At 43.3% G+C, this 17,625-nt stretch overlaps 1 protein-coding gene across 1 annotated transcript; it reads right to left on the reverse strand.

Annotated features, from left to right (window-relative positions):
• Window positions 1–448: 448 nt before the first annotated feature.
• On the reverse strand, window positions 449–16,072 carry MINPP1 (multiple inositol-polyphosphate phosphatase 1; the record flags this gene model as incomplete). Its single annotated transcript, XM_080347856.1, has 5 exons — window positions 449–848; window positions 12,482–12,615; window positions 13,947–14,044; window positions 14,965–15,153; window positions 15,511–16,072. 5 exons carry the CDS (start codon window positions 16,070–16,072, stop codon window positions 449–451), a joined length of 1,383 nt encoding a protein of 460 aa, XP_080203982.1.
• Window positions 16,073–17,625: the final 1,553 nt, after the last annotated feature.

Here is a 17,625-nt window from a genome sequence, read left to right on the forward strand (position 1 = left end):
AAAGCTCAATGTTCAAATTATTTCATGCCTGCCACAGGAAAACAGTAGCTAGCAAAACAAGCAGCACAAAGCAACACTGAATCAGTCCAGCCACCACCAGCTCTGATAAAACAGAAGCTGCCCCAACTCGTAAATCCATCTACAGCACATTCACAAGAGGAATGACCAATTAAATTACTTATCCATACATATAAACGTATAGGTATGCTTTATCTTACATGGCGTATTTGTTACAAATGCTTGGCAACATCCCTGTTACAGCATTTGTTTCTGTAATTCTGCTTATGTAATAAATAAAGAGCGCACTGAGCTAACCAAGACAACCCACCGAACCTGCAAGTTTAGAAAAATGAACACAGCAGCAGCAAATCATCAAAAGTGCTTGTCCACAATGTCCAGTGAACAGAACTGAGGTCGATCCGCAGAATACCCACTGCTTCTCATTCCCTCAAAGTTCATCAACAGCAGTAACATTAATTTTTGGTAATTCACACTCTTCTTTGAAATGGCAGTTTTCCAGGATGTCCTTGTAATAGTCCCTGAGGTCCGCATAAGTAGAGACGGTTTCATTCGAGTGAAGAAACACCAGCGGTTGTTCGTTCAACAGCATCTGCACTTGATACTCTTCGTCAGAGGTTTTCGCGTGATCACAGTGGTAAAGCACAAAAACCAGGTTGGCTGCATAAGGCACAATCCGGCCACTGCGAAATTTCCGATGCGTTTGCTTGATGTAATTGTTTGCCTTCAGAGGCTCATCATCTTTGAAGAAACCCATAAGGGCGAGCAGTGGCTGAAGTGTCTCTGCATGTCCAACTTGTACAATCAAAGGTGAAGAAATAGGTTTTGAACTAAAAGAAGAAAAAAGTGCAAAGGATGAGCAAGAGCCTGTGCTTTAAAACCAACATACCAACACATTGTGCAGCTGTCAGCAGGAAAGGCTTAAGGAGGTAGACTTTGAACTTGTTTTACTCCAATGCCTGATAAAAACCTGTCTGGGAAATTGAGTATATTACAGACTTTTTTCAAAGCATCCAAGCTTCTTCAGTTTCACCCCAATTTAAGGTATTGGCTCTCCCCATGAACTTAGTTCTCCAGGACGCTGAGCTGTGTTTAAGAGGATATAAAGTCAGTAATTTATTTCTGTTGTTCCCTGGCAGATGCAGAATGTACCTAAACGACAAAGCACAATGAGCTATTAAGTGAGATAATCCAGGACACAATCCGCTTCACAAAGACCAATGATTTATTATTCAAACACACCCTTTTTCTATAGCTATTCTCAATACTTCAAACGACACAGAATTTAAGTCTTTTTAATAAGCTTCTGCCTAAATTAATCCAAGGTATGGCAAAGACAAGCCCCCACATTATCACAATTTTAAACCTGGAAAGTTTTAAAGTTTTCAGCATCAATTTCCTAGATTTGAGGATCGAATAATTTTCCCAACTGCCTTAATATATAATAAGCAACAAGTCATTTTCAGGACTAAAATTAAGTCTAAGTACAAACTTATTGGGACATAAAGAAACTACAGTAAACCCCTATTACCTTCTGACCTGATTACAAGCACACAATTGCCTGCACAAGCAACCAAATAAGCGATTCCATCCCTGGCACGCTACCACCAGGGCATGATTTTAGGGAGTGTTTCCTGCCTACCTCTACATCCACCAATGCTTTTAAACTGCATATTGTTCCAGAAAAAGAATTGTCATTTGATAGCTAAATACTGCCAATTTAGTTTTTTCCAGCAACACAGTTCAGTTGTTTGAAAGGTACATCAGCATTTACCAAAGTTTAGTCTGAAGACAGCGATCCAGTCTTGGGAGAAAAACAGTTGTCCCTCTGCAATTTATTATTCCAAATTATAAGCAGGACTATCATTATTACCAATTCTTAGCATAGCAGCTATTCAAAAAGAAGATTACACTCCCTCAGCATACAGGCCAGCAAATTAAGCCACTGATTCATACCACGAACAAAACCTAAAACAAAGACAGTTTGTACAAACAAAGGTTACACGTTGTTTGGCCCAAGGAAAGGTGAGAGCTGGTTGGTTGCGTGAGGGAGCACCAGCCAAGATGAAAACCTGCTCCAGAGAATCATGATGGCTTTTTGGGACAATCTCCAAGTGGCACTTGGCTTGGGTCACTTGTCCTAGCACGTGTAAATAAACGTTTAGCGTTCATGAGACAGGAGGCGACGCTCGGCAACGCTCCAGCTGCTGGTCAAGTCCACCCACAGATCAGACACATCTGGATTGGCCTGAAAAGGAGGCATCGCCTCCACTGCCACCTAAAGCTGAAGCAACTGAAAAATGGTTAACTGAGGGACTTGTCTGGAGATCCAAACTTTGATCGGATAAGCAGGAGTTTAGCAGGGACAGGATGGGCTCTGGACGACCAGCTCGGTACAGATACCCCACACCAGCTGCTCCCTGGAGCTGGCAGCTCTTCTTAGACATATATGCCCATCCTCTCCCTGTAAGCAAAACATCACTTTTTATTAATAAAAACCCAAAAAACAGCAAACAACAGATCAGAAACTTGCCTGTTTCCTGTCCAAGAGAAGCATTAAAACCACAGAAAGGTTCTGTATGGAGGACATACATCTTTTCCACCAGTGCCTTTGTTGCACCACGGGGTGTCCATTCACTACAGCCCCTCTTGCAGAATGGTTTCTGTGTAATGTAGGACCTCTCAATGAATCTTTCCTCCACCAATCTGTCAAATCTCTCCTTAAACCCATGTACATTTCTAAGATGCTCAACATTCTGCGGCAAGGAGTTACACAACTTCACGCACTGCTCTTAATTTTTTTTCTGTTTGTAGATGCTATGCACCATATAATCCTTTCTACTTGCAACTTCACAATAATATTCTTTCCAAGTTGAGGAATCTTACCTGAGTCATGCCACAGTTTTTCCAAATGAGCTATATCCTTTTAGATCAGCATATGAGAAACACAAAATACTCAAGACAGTAGGGTACGTGGTAAATCTATGCTGCACCTATGATGCTGTTTTCTTAATTCACATCTAACACCTTTTCAAGTTAGCTGAAAGAAGTTCAAGACACTCCCATACAACTACAATCACTTCAAAACTCAACTCCTAAGCAGTAAATTATCCCAGACTCTACCAGACAGGTGATAAGATCATTTTTACCATGTGGATTACTTCACAGATCTGCAATTTTCAAGTGCAGTTAGTCTCACAAGGTCCTTTTACAATCCCCCTAGTAGAAACAATTTATCTTACTTACATTGAATAAAGTGCTGCATTTGCAATACTAATTCTTGCCTCCTTTTCCCTGGTCATTTACAACACGCAACTAGCCTAGATCTTTGCAGATCCATCTCCTCTAGTGACCTGCCTCTGCCTATCAGCTATTCCTACTCTCCATTTCTTGTATTTTTATTCACTTTTTATCCATATAAGAACCTTCTCCCTTAACCTTGGCTGCTTGATTTCTTTTGATAAGGAAACCTGTTGAAATTATGGAAATCATGACTGTGTCTCCCAGATGACCCTATTTGTACGCTTGCTGATCCTTCCCATGAGCTCCAAGATGTTTATTTTTCTTTCAAGTGCCATTCTGACATGATCCTGGCACATCATATTCATCAAGGTGCATATCAATGCTAGTGTCAATCACTATATCCACTACACTGGCCTATAATTCTGGTTCTCTTAGAGCTGCTTTTCCCATTTTTCTGTCATTTCATTATGTGTTTTTAAATCATCACACCTGCCAGTCCCCACAAGCTGCTTGGCTGAAACCAAAACACACCAGCTGTTATTTCAGCTATTTCACTCTAGTTCTTTCAGAACTGGATCACCCAGCTCTAACAGCACCTTGTCCCAGCTGCACCTGCTTATCCACACACCTGCTACCTAACCTGGTGGTCTGTATTTTATAGTTTACTGAACAAGGAAGCTACAAATAAAAGTATCCAAACCAAGTGTTATATAGGCATTATGCACTCCACAGGGAGTAGATTTCATGTATCTATCCCACTCCCCCCAATAAAAAGGTTTCAGATCTGCTAAGAACAAAAAAAAGTAGCATTCTGGCTATCAGTGCTGGCTTTAAGCAAGGCTTGGCTTTACTTTCCAGCTGATGCTAGCAGGAATTTTGAAATGGAAATAAATCACCAAAAAAATGTGGTTAACTTCCTAGGTTTTAAAAAAAATACACGTTTCTAGAACAGGAAACAAATTATAGCATATCCACACACAGAAGTTTTAAAGAACAAGGAAGAAAAATCTCATTGAGACAAAAGAAGGAATAAACAAGCTGTTCATTCTCGCTGTAACTTGGGTTTTTACTTCCCCTGCATTAGTCTCATGAAATCCTCATGCTGACACGTCAAACAACCTTGGGTGACAAAACAATCCTCTCCCATGCTCAGCTATCCCACAGGATTATTTTAACGGGGATTAAAACTGTTTCCTCATAGCATACAATCCTAAATTTTCATTAGCCTTTGTAACATAGTACACTTGGTTTCTCACCAGGGCGGGATACCTAATTTCTAAGACTCAAGCACTCCCTGTTCAGTCTCTGGTGTCATGACTCCAGCTCAGCTGTGGTTTCGTATCAGCTGCTAACAATAAAAATCACCATCAAGGTTAAAACAGCAACAGTAATACGTTTCTTTATGGGAAGATCATGAAATATTGCCTGTTTAGAGCATGTGCACAGGCAAAGGTTACTACTGCCCTTACGTTTCTGATAAAGACAGGAATGCAAAGCACAATCACCTAAACACTGATAAGTCCAAAACAGTAGCACAGGCTAATAAAATATTAAACAGGAGGCCTGAGGTTTCCACACTCGGTCGTCTTTACGATCAATTAATGACTCAGTATCACGTGGAAGCATCAAAGTTCTCAACATCATACTCTAGCAAGCGCTAGTAATATTTCAATCAACTTTTTTCCTTCCTTTTACTTAGCAGTAAATGACTTGGGGAACCACACTGATCAGTAGGAAAGAAATAAAAAATTTCATTGCCAATTTTAAAGGGAGATGCAGAAACCGTGCATAAAACTTTGCCATAATATATTAAGAGCTTGTCTGAAAGCAATTGCTGGCGATTGGTTTAATACTCATTTGATGAGGCACTTCCAAATGAGCAGAAGTGGCTCTCATTGGGCAAAAGACGAGCAGGGTTCATCAAAGAGATGTGTCAACTTCAGCTGCTGAATCACCCGCACCGTAACCCACAAAGGACATCTGACCACAGCTGAAAATGAAGAAGTTACTCAACAATTCATCAGCACAACCCTGAAAGCTAAGTCTCACCATGGAAAAAAAAAGGCACTGTGGAGAAGCACAGATGTGCGATTTATCATTCAGGCAAATTCTAGCTCTCCTTAATCTTGGCAGACTCAGATTTAACATAAAACTCACCCATTCGCAACTACAGACCATTCCTACTCGTCTAGGACTACTCATACATCACCCTAGATATGGAAGAAATGAACTTTCTTTTCACCAAAGTTTATTTTCTAAGCACCGGTGTGATTTTCAGCTGGAAACAGCAGGGTAAGAAAGAACATTTTCTAAAGCAAAGCTTAACTGGTCAATCTTCAAACCTAATGTAAAACTCCCTCCAACAATGTTAAAGGCAGCAAGTTTTAACAACTGTTAAACAAGCAGGCTTAGGCTACATTTGGCCCTTTTTTCTCCCCAATAAAGAAGCCAAGACAAAACCCTCTATTTTCAGCTATGAGATGAATTCTCCATCTCTCCCACCTGCCCCCATGATTTATTTCTGGAAAAAATCATATGTCCAAACTTCCACCTGAAATAGTAGAACAGAAGACAGCTGAACTCATTCATTTCCAGAAAGAAAGAAAATGGCACCACAAATAGAGGCAAGATAATTTCCTTCTTTTCCAACATGAGCTCACTCACAGCAAAGACAAACTTGAAAAGCTGACAAGACTAAGCAAAACTCATTTAAGACCCTGATTAAAGGGCAACAACTCCTATCTAGTCCCACAAGAGTTAATCATCCAAAGCTAACGGGGCTTCACTGCATTTCACTTCAGAGATTCTGCACTTTCAAAGGCTCTTTTCTGAATGGTCCCACCTCTCAGGTTCCTATGGACCTCAGGGACTAAATGCAAAATGCATCACCGCGGCAGTATCCTGCTGATGCTCAATGTTGGAGCATCACGACAAGCTGTGACCAAATCAAGAGGGTCAGGCCACTTGTGAAACCCTTCTTGGCCAAGGTGGATACTGGTTCGATCAGTCCATTTGTGTGCTGGCTGCCTAGGTATTGTTCTGCCTGGGTTTTTAGTTCCTCAGATAAAAGGATATGACTCTATAATAAAGTTGCTGAGATATCATTTCAGAGCAATCCTGAGCAAGCAAGTATTAGGCAATTAACGTGAGATTAAGTACATTCTAGGAGGTTTGAAAGGCACAAGTAACGCTTCAAACACGTAGTTCTAGGGAGAGAGATAAAAAGACACATTCCCTGGGGAGGTCCCTGGACTGAGGTATCTGAGAGCTGTCAGCAAACACACACGCTTCAGAAACACAGATACTGCTGAATGTGCAACAAAGACCCATGGAGAACTTCCCACCTCTACCTGGTTTCCCAAAAAGCACTATTTAATCATGTCAGAAGCCCCACCTTCGAAAAACTGAGCTATCAATACCAACCATACAGTATAATACAAAGCTGCTGAGACATTTACAATTCATTAGCAAACCTCTTATTTTCTGGAAACTAAGTCAAGACCTGCACATTTGTCAGGTGTATTGATGTAAACAGCTGGCACGTTGTTCTGTGAATACATGAGCATCTTATTCCAGGGATCAGTTTGCATATCACATGCACACACCTTTTCTCCTCTCTGAAGATAAAAGATAAAAATTGCTTGACTTTAGTGTAAATTATATATATCATTATGCAATTAGCAGATGAAGTGACAAGCACTTCACAGTATCACAGTATCACAGTATGTTTGGGATTGGAAGGGACCTCAAAAGATCATCTAGGCCAATCCCTCTGCTGGAGCAGGAACGCCTAGGTGAGGTTGCACAGGAACATGTCCAGGTGGGTCTTGAATGTCTCCAGAGAAGGAGACTCCACAACCCCCCTGGGCAGCCTGTTCCATTGCTCTGTCACTCTTACTGAGAAGAAGTTTTTTCTCAAATTTAAGTGGAACCTCTTGTGTTCCAGCTTGATCCCATTGCCCCTTGTCCTTACCCCTGCGGCTTTCATTGCAGGCTCTCCCAGTACCCCAAAGAGCCAGGGGACACAGTGGGGACACCCCTGAAATGCCCGAACAATTTAGATCCAAGCAAAATGGGATTTTTTTAAAGTCGATTATATCATTTCTACTGCATACGTGGAAGCTTTTTGCTCTGTTCTCTTTGTACATACTATAAAGTGATAGTTTTGAACAGCTAATTGGTTTTGGATCATACATTTGATTAATTTGTACTGAGTCAGTTTTGAAAGGAGTGATTAGGGCACAGCAGTAAATAACTACAGAAAGGTTATCAATTCTGCTGTGAATGGACCTGAAAAGACGCAGGCAAATTAAATGAAACAGTAAAAGTTACCAATAAATTGTCAAATGGAGTGTTTACCTTCTGGCTTAGCCTGGTGTAAATACAAAGATCACCTTGATCTTGAACTATGCCCACATTCAATTACGTCGTCTTTTTTTTTTTTTCAATACCTTGAACCTGCTCACTCCCAGAGGAAACCACCAAATATTTTGCAATGTCTATGTGCACCTAGATTAGTATTTTCAACCACTAGCCACATCCTTTAAATGCCAAGATGGCTACACAAAACATACCTCTCAGAGCCTTATGGCAAACCATTTGGACAATACATGTAATAACGGGTATTTTGTATTCTCTTTCACAAGTAAAAAAGGCAGACTCGGTAAATATTTGAAGCTAGAAGAAAAAAACATAAAACAATTTTAATGAATAGTTGATATCCTTAAAGTGTGCCACAGCCAATCTGCAAATCAACCCCTGCCCAAGTGTGTAGCTGTTACTTTTATAAGATAAAACAGCTTTGTTTTGCACTAACTACCGTAATGCACGGATTTCTCATCGCCACACACAGCTCCTGTTGGCAGAACAGCACTCCAAGACCACAGATGTAAGGCTCATGTGGGTGTTTCACACAAACCTGAAAAGCATTAGCTGCTTTGCCCCATAGTTGCACAGCCGGACTGACTCTGTTAATTCCTGTCCGTAGCAGGAAGACTTGGGAAAAATGCAATTCTTATGTCTTCACAAAAATAAAGTGCTTTATGGACTAAGATAACTGCCCAAGTGTGCCACTTCAGTACAACAAATCATCTGACTTCATTTTATATTCAAACGTTGTGATGTAATTATTTTGGATTTGGTAATTAAGAAAATCTCTATGGAAAAAAGAGCCCTGATCCCCAAACCTCTCCCTCGAAGGGTGACCGTGCCATTTCCGTACACGTATGGAGGAACATGGTCCTGACAGGCCCAATGCAACTGGGGGTAAGGTCTCAACGAGCAGATGCTTTCTACTGAAAAATTAACCTTTATTGGACATTTATGCTTCATTGTCACTGAGGGTGCAGAAGAATTGGGTCCATGCTTATGTTTGCTAACAGTAGGCAGTCACTACTACAACTACCCATAAATGCAACATCAGATCCAAGTCCCTGAATTCCAACACCTTTCTACCAGCTGCCTGGATGGTGACAGTTGACAAAAGAAACCATATAGTGAAAAACTCTTTCACAGCAGAGACTCGTTTAAACCAAGAATTCTATTGGAATTCATATGATGAAAGATCCTAAAAATAGCTGAAACTTCTGCACAGCAAATTAAAGGTGGGACTAATTAGCAATAGGTATCCTTCGCTACCTTTATAATTTTTTTAGGGATAGACTAATCTGCATAAGATATTTTCTCCAGAAAAAAGAAACATTAACTTCAACAAGGCAACTAATAAGGCAACCGAGTTCCTGGAGGAATCAAATTGCAAAGTCAAGAATCCCTTCGTGGAAGAAACAGGGTTACAAATAAAGCAAGGTTTCTCTTTTGAATTCAGCTGTAACTGGCAACGAAAACAGGAAAAGCCACCGAGTATAAATACTTCAAGTATCTACAAAAATGCAGCATTGCCAACACTGTTCTCCACTGCCAAGCCTGGAGCAGAACAGATAATCCAGATCCACAGCCTCTTGCTGGAACAGAAACATTTCCCTTTCTGCTTTCGGATAGCCCGATCTAGGCTTTCCAGGAAGAAAAGAGAACTTGGAGCAAAGATAACGCTCTGGAATTATATTATTTTTTTCTTAATTTTTTAAAGCAAACAGACAGTTACAAATCAATATTAAACATCACTAAATTGAAACAACGATCCACTAGAAGAATTTTCTGCATCACAAAGGTTCCTTTTCTGAGAAATGAACTGCTGCAAAAGTATTCAACCTGTTGCTGCACAAAATCCTTAAAAAAAAAGACACTCATGCACACACATACGCACAACCACTTCCTAACATTATTAACACAGGCAGATATTTTCTTGTTTGCATCTGTACTCTCAAATTGTCATGAGATCCAGGATAAGTCTCCTTCCCTAGATGAAAAAGCACTACTTGCGCCTCTGCTCTCCAGAACACAAGCTACACAAGCTGTTCCAATACATCGGTGGCGACAGATTTCCACGTATTCTTAATGCACCAGCTTACCCGATGCATTTTATACTCAAGCCTTTGGTGTTTTAAGACTGCCACCTCATGTCATGGGACGGAGTGACACGCTCATTCTGTGCAAGGCAACGCATTTCGGATGCTTTCAGCTCCCCTTTAGGATGATGCAGACTAAACAGAACACCCCCTCGGGTTTGAATTTTGCAAGATGCTTAAACACAAGCACAAACTCCCCACCTGCTTCCCTCCGTGGTGGCTGCACAACACAAGAGCCCCTGAGATTGCAACCAAACTTCTGCAGCCAAAGCTGAAAAACAGGATGAAGTTACCTCGCTCCTTTAGTGCTCTTCCCCACAGAGCCTGCTCCACCTTGTAATTAAGTGATTCTTGATCTAGTTCTCAATAAAGCAAAAGTATAGATATCGATTTTGTCAATTGTAGCTTTTTTTTTTAATTATTATTAAACTTAGAGGGGTATTTTATACACAGTCGAGACATACAGCTGCAATTAGTGTGTATAATTTAAGGACTGAAAGGCTGCAACTGTTAAAAGAGTAGATTACACTAAAAGGAAACAAATCTGATCACTCTCCTTACACAAGACAAGCTGCATTTAGAAGTTATTTTTCAGATTTCAGAAGGACAGTGGGGTGTTAAGGGTCTTGCTTGTCTGTTTTTCTTGTAACCTGCATTTCTCCTTGGTCTTCTCATTCCCAATTCTTTTTCTGTTCACAGAGACAGACACAGCACACAACAATCACAGCAGCACGCTTGTCAACCTAGTCACATTTGGGTGTTAACGGCCTATGCCCTGATGGATTTGTCATTTAGCTCTCTAGCAGGCTGAAGAAAAGATGCAGTAAAGAAGCTTATTTAAAGGGCATAAACCACTGCTTTGACTCCACCATGACCAAAACAAGAGGTATCACCCCACACATACATACAGCCTCAAATATCCATGAGTTATGCTTTTGTTTCTGAAATATAAAAGCAATTAATACCATTCTGCTGGGTGTTCCCTAGATCTGTTTTAATATACTGAATATAGAAATAAAGTCCCAAGGATGCTAGGAACACAAGAATACCCACCACATGTAACCAACATTTATGTATCAACACTAAAGCTGAATTCATTAGTTATAAATTACTTATAAAGTGGTTTCTATCAAGTAGTTAATGGCACAATATTTATATAATCCTACAATCATATCCTTGATTTTGTGTACTTTTATAAACGTTTCCGCACTTATCTGCTAAGATTATTCATTCATGTGACTGATCACTAAATTATGAATTTATAATTCTTCAGTTTCGCTGAAAAACATGCACACACGTTGTAAACTAATTCTCATATGAACGCTCTGTACTTAAGCCTAAAGGAGCTCTCAAAAAAATAATAGATTACCAGTACATGAAAGCAAATGCAGGTAACTGTGTGACACAAACATCCTGACCTGTAACTGAACCCTTGCTTTCTCCGTGCCACAACAGATCCCAGTTTCGTTCCTATTTTGCTTCTCCCCATCACACCAATTCACATGAGACAAGATGAACACCAAACAGATACTGAATTCTGACTGCTGACTGATACCAGCTCTGAGGAGTAAACAATACACAAAAATAGCACAGGCGTCTCATCTCTAATTTTTCAGGCGGCATAGGGATAGTGACACCTCTGACACTACGAGACAGTTTTGAGGACTGCGCAGCTCCACAGATGCGCTACCACTGCTGCTGTTCTTCCACTGACACAAAATCACTGATGTCAAACCACGGCGACAGATGAAGACAAACCACTTTAGGTTTAGAAGACAAACCACTTTACGAGACCATCATCCTTTGAAGACACCCGGTTATTATATCTTCAAGTCTACTAACAGTTAATTGTAAGGCCTAATAGCTTCCTACAGCTGCCATGCTGCTCTCAAACCACAGCTTTGCTGTAAAAGAATAAGGATGTGAAACTAGATATCCTAGCCAGAGTTCTCGGACTAGCTGGCTGAACTACTGACCTCAGATTCACACAACAAATCAAGGCTTTTACGACAACTTCAGAACAGAAGCGCCTTTCTCCTGTTGTTACAGGGCACCAAATATATCATGTAAAGCCTGCCCTTCCCTACTTCAAACACATCAGGCTTTCTACAAGGCTGGTTTGCTCCTATGCTGGTACAGCTCCAGCCTCTTGAATCCTGCAAGATCTGGTCTAGGATCACCATTTGGGTTGATCTATAATAATTACTTTTCCGTAATTATATTTCATTTCCCAACAGAAAGCTTTAACAACACAAGAGACTCAGACCAAGCACACGCAGAAAGAAAGATTGCCGCACTGAAGTGCTTAAGTAACCAGATCACAGAAAGCATCAGGGGGATGCTTTCAACCCACAGTCTTCCATTCTCGCCATAAATTATTTTTAACTAAGACATTTTAGACAAAATCTCATTGTTTCAGCTCAGTGGCCTCTTCTCAAACTGTGCTGGAAGAAAACACCATTATCAGACAGAGCAGCTGGCTGTCTCTTGAAGGCCTGTGTGGATCAGCAAGTTAAAAGACAGAAATACATCAGCCTGGCACAAGAGTATCAGTGGGAGAAAAAGAAAAGTTATACTCTTTACAGTAATATTGCTTTATTAAAACTTGAATCCTCTCCATTAAAACTCTTCTAGATGAAAACTCTCTAACATTGTTATGTTTGGAATGAATGTACTCAACTTCTACTTGCATTAAATCCAACTCAGGATTGACCATGGAAAGTTTGCAGCCAAAGCACAAAAGCCTTTTTATTTACCTTTTGCTCTCTTCCACTGCTTCATCCAAATGCTCAAAGATATCTTGGAATAAAATGCAGCTGGAGCGACTGTTGATGTCATAGCCATATCCTCTCTTCCAGTATTGCTTCAGGTCGTTCAGGTATTCCAGCACCTAAAGTTAGAGAGTTCTCCAGTTTTTATTATTGCACTAAGGGAAAATAAAAACCTCACAACTTGGAGCTACCACACACTACAGAAAAAAATCAACAATTGTTTGCACGTTGCTTTTTTCTTCTGTGTCAAACATCAAGGCTCCAGCTGAAAATGTTCCAGTGTAAAACCAGACACAACAGATCAGACTGAAGAGCCACCAAATTCAGCATCTTGTCTCTGATCATGCCTAGGGAAAAGAGAAGTCATTCTTTCCCAGACTCCAGTAACTTTCAGCACAGGGCTTTGAGCCCTAAAGCGGTTTACTACAAATTTAATACAACACTAGGGGACTGTCTCCCACAATATCCCAACCTCCTCTTTGAGCACATCAAGTTTTAGCTTTAATAGCACCCTGGAGCTTGGCTATGCAGTGTTAAAACAACCAGTCTGCTGTGAACCTACATGCTGCTACCTGCACCTCGTACCCGTTAGGTAATGCACACAACAAGAAAAATCACTATCCACAGCTTTTTTTAGCATTTCTGGTTTTGCCTTATGAAAGTCAAAGACCTTTAGCTTAGTTAATCATTCTTCAGGCAGAAGCAACCCCATTCCTTCAATTGAGTTTATTTATACACTCTAGAGATGTGCACGCATCTCAAAAAGACAGAACTGTGCCTTGGCTTTACGTAACGTGTTCTCCTCTCCTTTTCTTACAATTGCTAGCATTAAAAGTGCTTTTTTCATTAATTTCACTGTAGCCGAGTCAGCATTTTCATGGATCTATACTATCAAAATTTCCTTTCTGAGCGGCACACTGGATCTGAGAGACAGCCACCTCCTATATGAAGTACAAAGGGTACGTCAGGCACTTTTTGCAAGAGGAAACACCACAAGTCTCATTTATCTGCAATCTACCAGCCTTATTAACAGGCAGTAAGTTTAGAGATCTGACAGTCCCTAAAACCATATCAAAAGAGTTTTAGAAGACCTAGAAGACCTCACTTTATGTCCTCTGGCATCAAGGCATTTTATCATTTGACTATCATATACAAAGCAAAGCTGTGCAGAATATTTGTGATGTTACAGAAGTAAAAGCACATAAACATTAAGCACAACCGTTTTAATGAGGACAAACCAAGACTGCAGCAGTGTTTAAATCTGAATGAAGAAGGGTATTTCAGTCTCACTGCTTGGTTTATGCAGAGCTCTTTGGAAGACCAAAGTGCTTCATTAGACTGAAGAATAAGGGCCACACAACTTACAACTTCTGACTGTGCAAAGAGTTACATTTGAACACTAAAGTGTCTTCTGAAGGCTTCTCAAATATCTCCGCCATTTAGAACCTACCTTGGCATCTTCTTCACTGAAGAGTGAACACCAAGGGGAGGTCACATTTTTTATAGCCAACTCATATGAGCAGGTGAGAAAAGCCACTTGAACAAGATCTGCAATAAATCCACCAAACAAGCAAAAGATAAACCATTGCTACACAAGTAGCAACTTTCTCTAAACTTCCTCTAAAATAAAATGTAGTTACAACTTAGCAATGCAAACAATGTAATCCACGAAATAATAACCTGCTCAAAGGCCGATCACAAAACATAAGCAGTTTTCAACAGAATTATTGCACAGAAACCAAATTTCAGATTGCAAGCTTTACACATTACATTGCTACGAGTGGGAAACGAGAATTTCACATCAAATGCTGTATGTTTGCTGATGCACATGCTATAGGTGTTGATTGATAGCGTGTTCTTACACTACAAAGCAGCCAGCGCAAGGAAGATGCGTCTGTTCCACACAGAGCAGTCTGTGACAACCACTGCTCATCCTCCAAGCTGGCAGCAGAGTTTGAACAGCATCACGCTGCAACTTTGGGATTGTGGCTTCACGGACATGCTGGAAACGACAGCAACTCCTATTTTAGAAGCCCTCCCACTGCTTGACCACACAGGGAAACCTGGCACTTTTCTTCAGGAGAAATGAAGGTACAACACGGACATACAGGTCCACCTTTTCCTGAGGTTATTTGTGCATCTGAATTGTAACAGTTTTTACAAAAGCTACATCTGCTCACTAATGCAGAATTAAAAGAATAACACGCTTGTATCCCTCCAAACAAAGGTAAAGTTGATTTCATCCGCAGGAAAGATATTTTCAGACACGTTTTTCTTCTGACCACTGACTAACAAGCATATGTTACTGCAACACCAACACATATTTCCAGCCTCACGCATTAAATTAGAGACTCCATCTCCGATTTACATCGTATTTAAATTACCTACTCTAGATAACTACAGGGTGTCTCAGTACTTGTTTTCAAGCAGACTTGGAGCTGAAGCCACCTGTACTAGGCATTCATTACCTGCGTTCAGCTCCTCCACCGGCAAACACAAGGCACTCGCCACCTTCTCCAAGACTTTCCTCATCTCCGGCCCCTCTTTGAAGGCTGTCACCTGGCACATCGCCGCGTCGTTCTCTTCCACTAAGGCTACAAACTTGGCGCAGTGATCGAAAAACCGCATCAAGGCGTCGTTCACTTGGACCTCCACCTCTGAAAGCAAATGCGGGCCTCAGGGAGGCAGCCGGGGGAAGCGCCGCTGTCCCCTCTGCCGGGGACAGCTTCCCGGTGTCCCTAAGGGGGTCCCTGCAGGGTGCCCCTCAGCCTGGGGATGGGGGACATGGGAGTGGGCTCATGGCTTCCCTTCAGCCTCGGGGCAGCGGGGAGGGCGTGCGGGCCCCCCAACCCTTCATAGGGGGTGAAGGATCTCCGCGGGAGGGCGCGGAATCCTCTCAGCCCCCTCAGGGAAATGTCGGGGGAGCCCCTGAGGGAGGGCGGCGGGGGAGTCACCTCAGGGAGGGCGCGGGGAGCGCCCCCTCAGCGAAGCGGCGGGGGGAGCGCCGGGCTTACCGTCGCCGCCGAGGCTGAGGGAAGGCCCGAGCCCGCGGCGGAAGGCGGCACTGCTCTGCAGGCAGCGGTGCTTGGAGCTGCTGGCCAGCACCAGGCGGCGGCGGGCGGCGAAGAGGGCGGGAAAGCGGGCGGCCAAGCGGCGGGCCAGGTGCTCCATGTCACGCCGGCCCTGCGGCGCCAGCTGCCCGTCGAGGCTCTCCTCGTACCACATCTGCCAGGCGGCCAGGGCGGCGGCGGCGGGGCAGGCTGCGGCGGCGGGGCGGCGGAGGAGGCGGGCATGGAGGTCGCCCAGGCGGCGGATCTGCCCGGCCGTGGGGTAGCGGGTGCCGTGGCGGAGCACGGCGCGGAGCTGCAGCGGGGCGCAGGCGGGGGGCAGCCGCGACCCGGCCGCCGCGGGACCCAGCGACAGCGGGTCCTGCACCAGGTACGGGTTCACCTCCTCGTAGCGGGACTTAGTGCCGAAGTAGCTGCTCAAGCCCGCGCTCGCCACCGCCAGCAGCAGCGACAGGAGAAGGAGGGCAGCGGAGGAGAACGGGGCCGCTGCTGCCCGGTGCGGCGCCATGGCGGCAATTGCGGGGCTCCCGCAGGAAGAGGCGGAGCGGAGCCGCCTCCTCTCGCCTTCTTCCCCTCGCCTCAGGGGCCGCGACGCGAGGGGGCCGGGGCGGGCTTGGCGGTTTTTTCTCCTCACGTGGGCAAAGTCCTGAGGGGAAACAGCCCGAGCTGAGGGGAGTCACCACCTCTCCTACCTCCCCCGCCTCGCCCGGGGCGGTGGCTCCCCTCAGGATGGCACCCGTGTGGTAAAATGCCGCCTTTTGGACCCAAGTATGGCTCCTCACCACACCGAAGCTCCTGATTGTAGCCCCCTGCCTTATGCCTGCCTTGGGTGGGCACCCATCAGGCGAAGGGCAGCCCCAGGGAAGTAAGGTAGGTACTGTCTCCCCTCATTTTGGGCTGTCTCCCCTCAGGACTTTGCCCATGTGTGGGAAAAAAATGCATCTTTGACCTATGGCTGGCCCCTCACAAAGCTCAAGATCCTTAATCCTCATCCCCTCTTGTGCCTGTTTTGTCAGGGCTTGGCCGCCAACATGGGCACCATCATCCTCCAGTCTGGCCAATGTGTTGGGCGACTAAAGCTAGGAAGGGGATTTTGAGGGTATTCCTGGCTCTTTTTGCCCTAAAGCTATTGCATTCCTCCCAAAAGTACAGGCAGCGTTACCATGAGCAGGATTGCAGGGCGCTGCTGCTGGGGATGGTGCTGCAGGTTAAGGGCACTGTGGGGTGTTGGGGTTTTTTAACATGATTATTTGTTCCCAGCAGGAGTGGGTTCAGGTGGAAATACACAGCTGTGGAAAAGTCAGAACGAGCGGGAGCATGAAGTTCGCAGCTGAGAACATTTCCAGACAGGAGCGATGTCTGAAAAGCCACCAGCACAGGTTGTAATCCCCACATCCCGTTGGTATCGCTGGTAGAACGGCATAATGGCATTGTAACGGGCTAGCCAGAAAAGCTTAGAAAGGCTTAGAAAAACAAAGAATAAAAAGAGGCATCCTGTGGAAAAGCCTGAGCATGATGGTGACGTACCGGGTTATAAAACAGCTTTGGCAAAAGCGTAAGCAAAACATCCCCAGCGCTGATGATACCCGTTCTCAATAGGTATCAGCCTGTAGCTAAGGAAACAGAGTTATTTGTAAGAGAAACAAGACTTGAGGTTAACAAAAACATCTCAAGACTCAGGAAAAGGGCTTTTTAGCTTTTGACCCACAGCATGTCCTGGTGTTGTCCCAGAAGAGTGGGATCATTACCTGGCATGCAGACAGCAATTCAAACACAGGGTCAAAGTATTTGCTTTATTTACAGTTCTGTGCAGAAAAGGGTACTGGGTGATCTTTTGCAAAGCTAGCACACTAAAAGCAAGCTGTACAACATATTTATACTTTCCAACTTTTAGGCTCTCCTAATATCTTCTACATATTTATCCCTACTCCAAGTAGTTCATTGGTCTCAACTTCACTCACTTTACTCAAGATATCATTTTCCCCCCTTTGAGACTATGTCATGAAAAGATTCATACTTTTTCTTACACTCATCTCAAATTCTCATAAGTGTGCCCTCTCA

This window comes from Nesoenas mayeri, assembly GCF_963082525.1.
Source record: "Nesoenas mayeri genome assembly, chromosome: 7".
Classification (NCBI taxonomy): Eukaryota; Metazoa; Chordata; class Aves; order Columbiformes; family Columbidae; genus Nesoenas; species Nesoenas mayeri.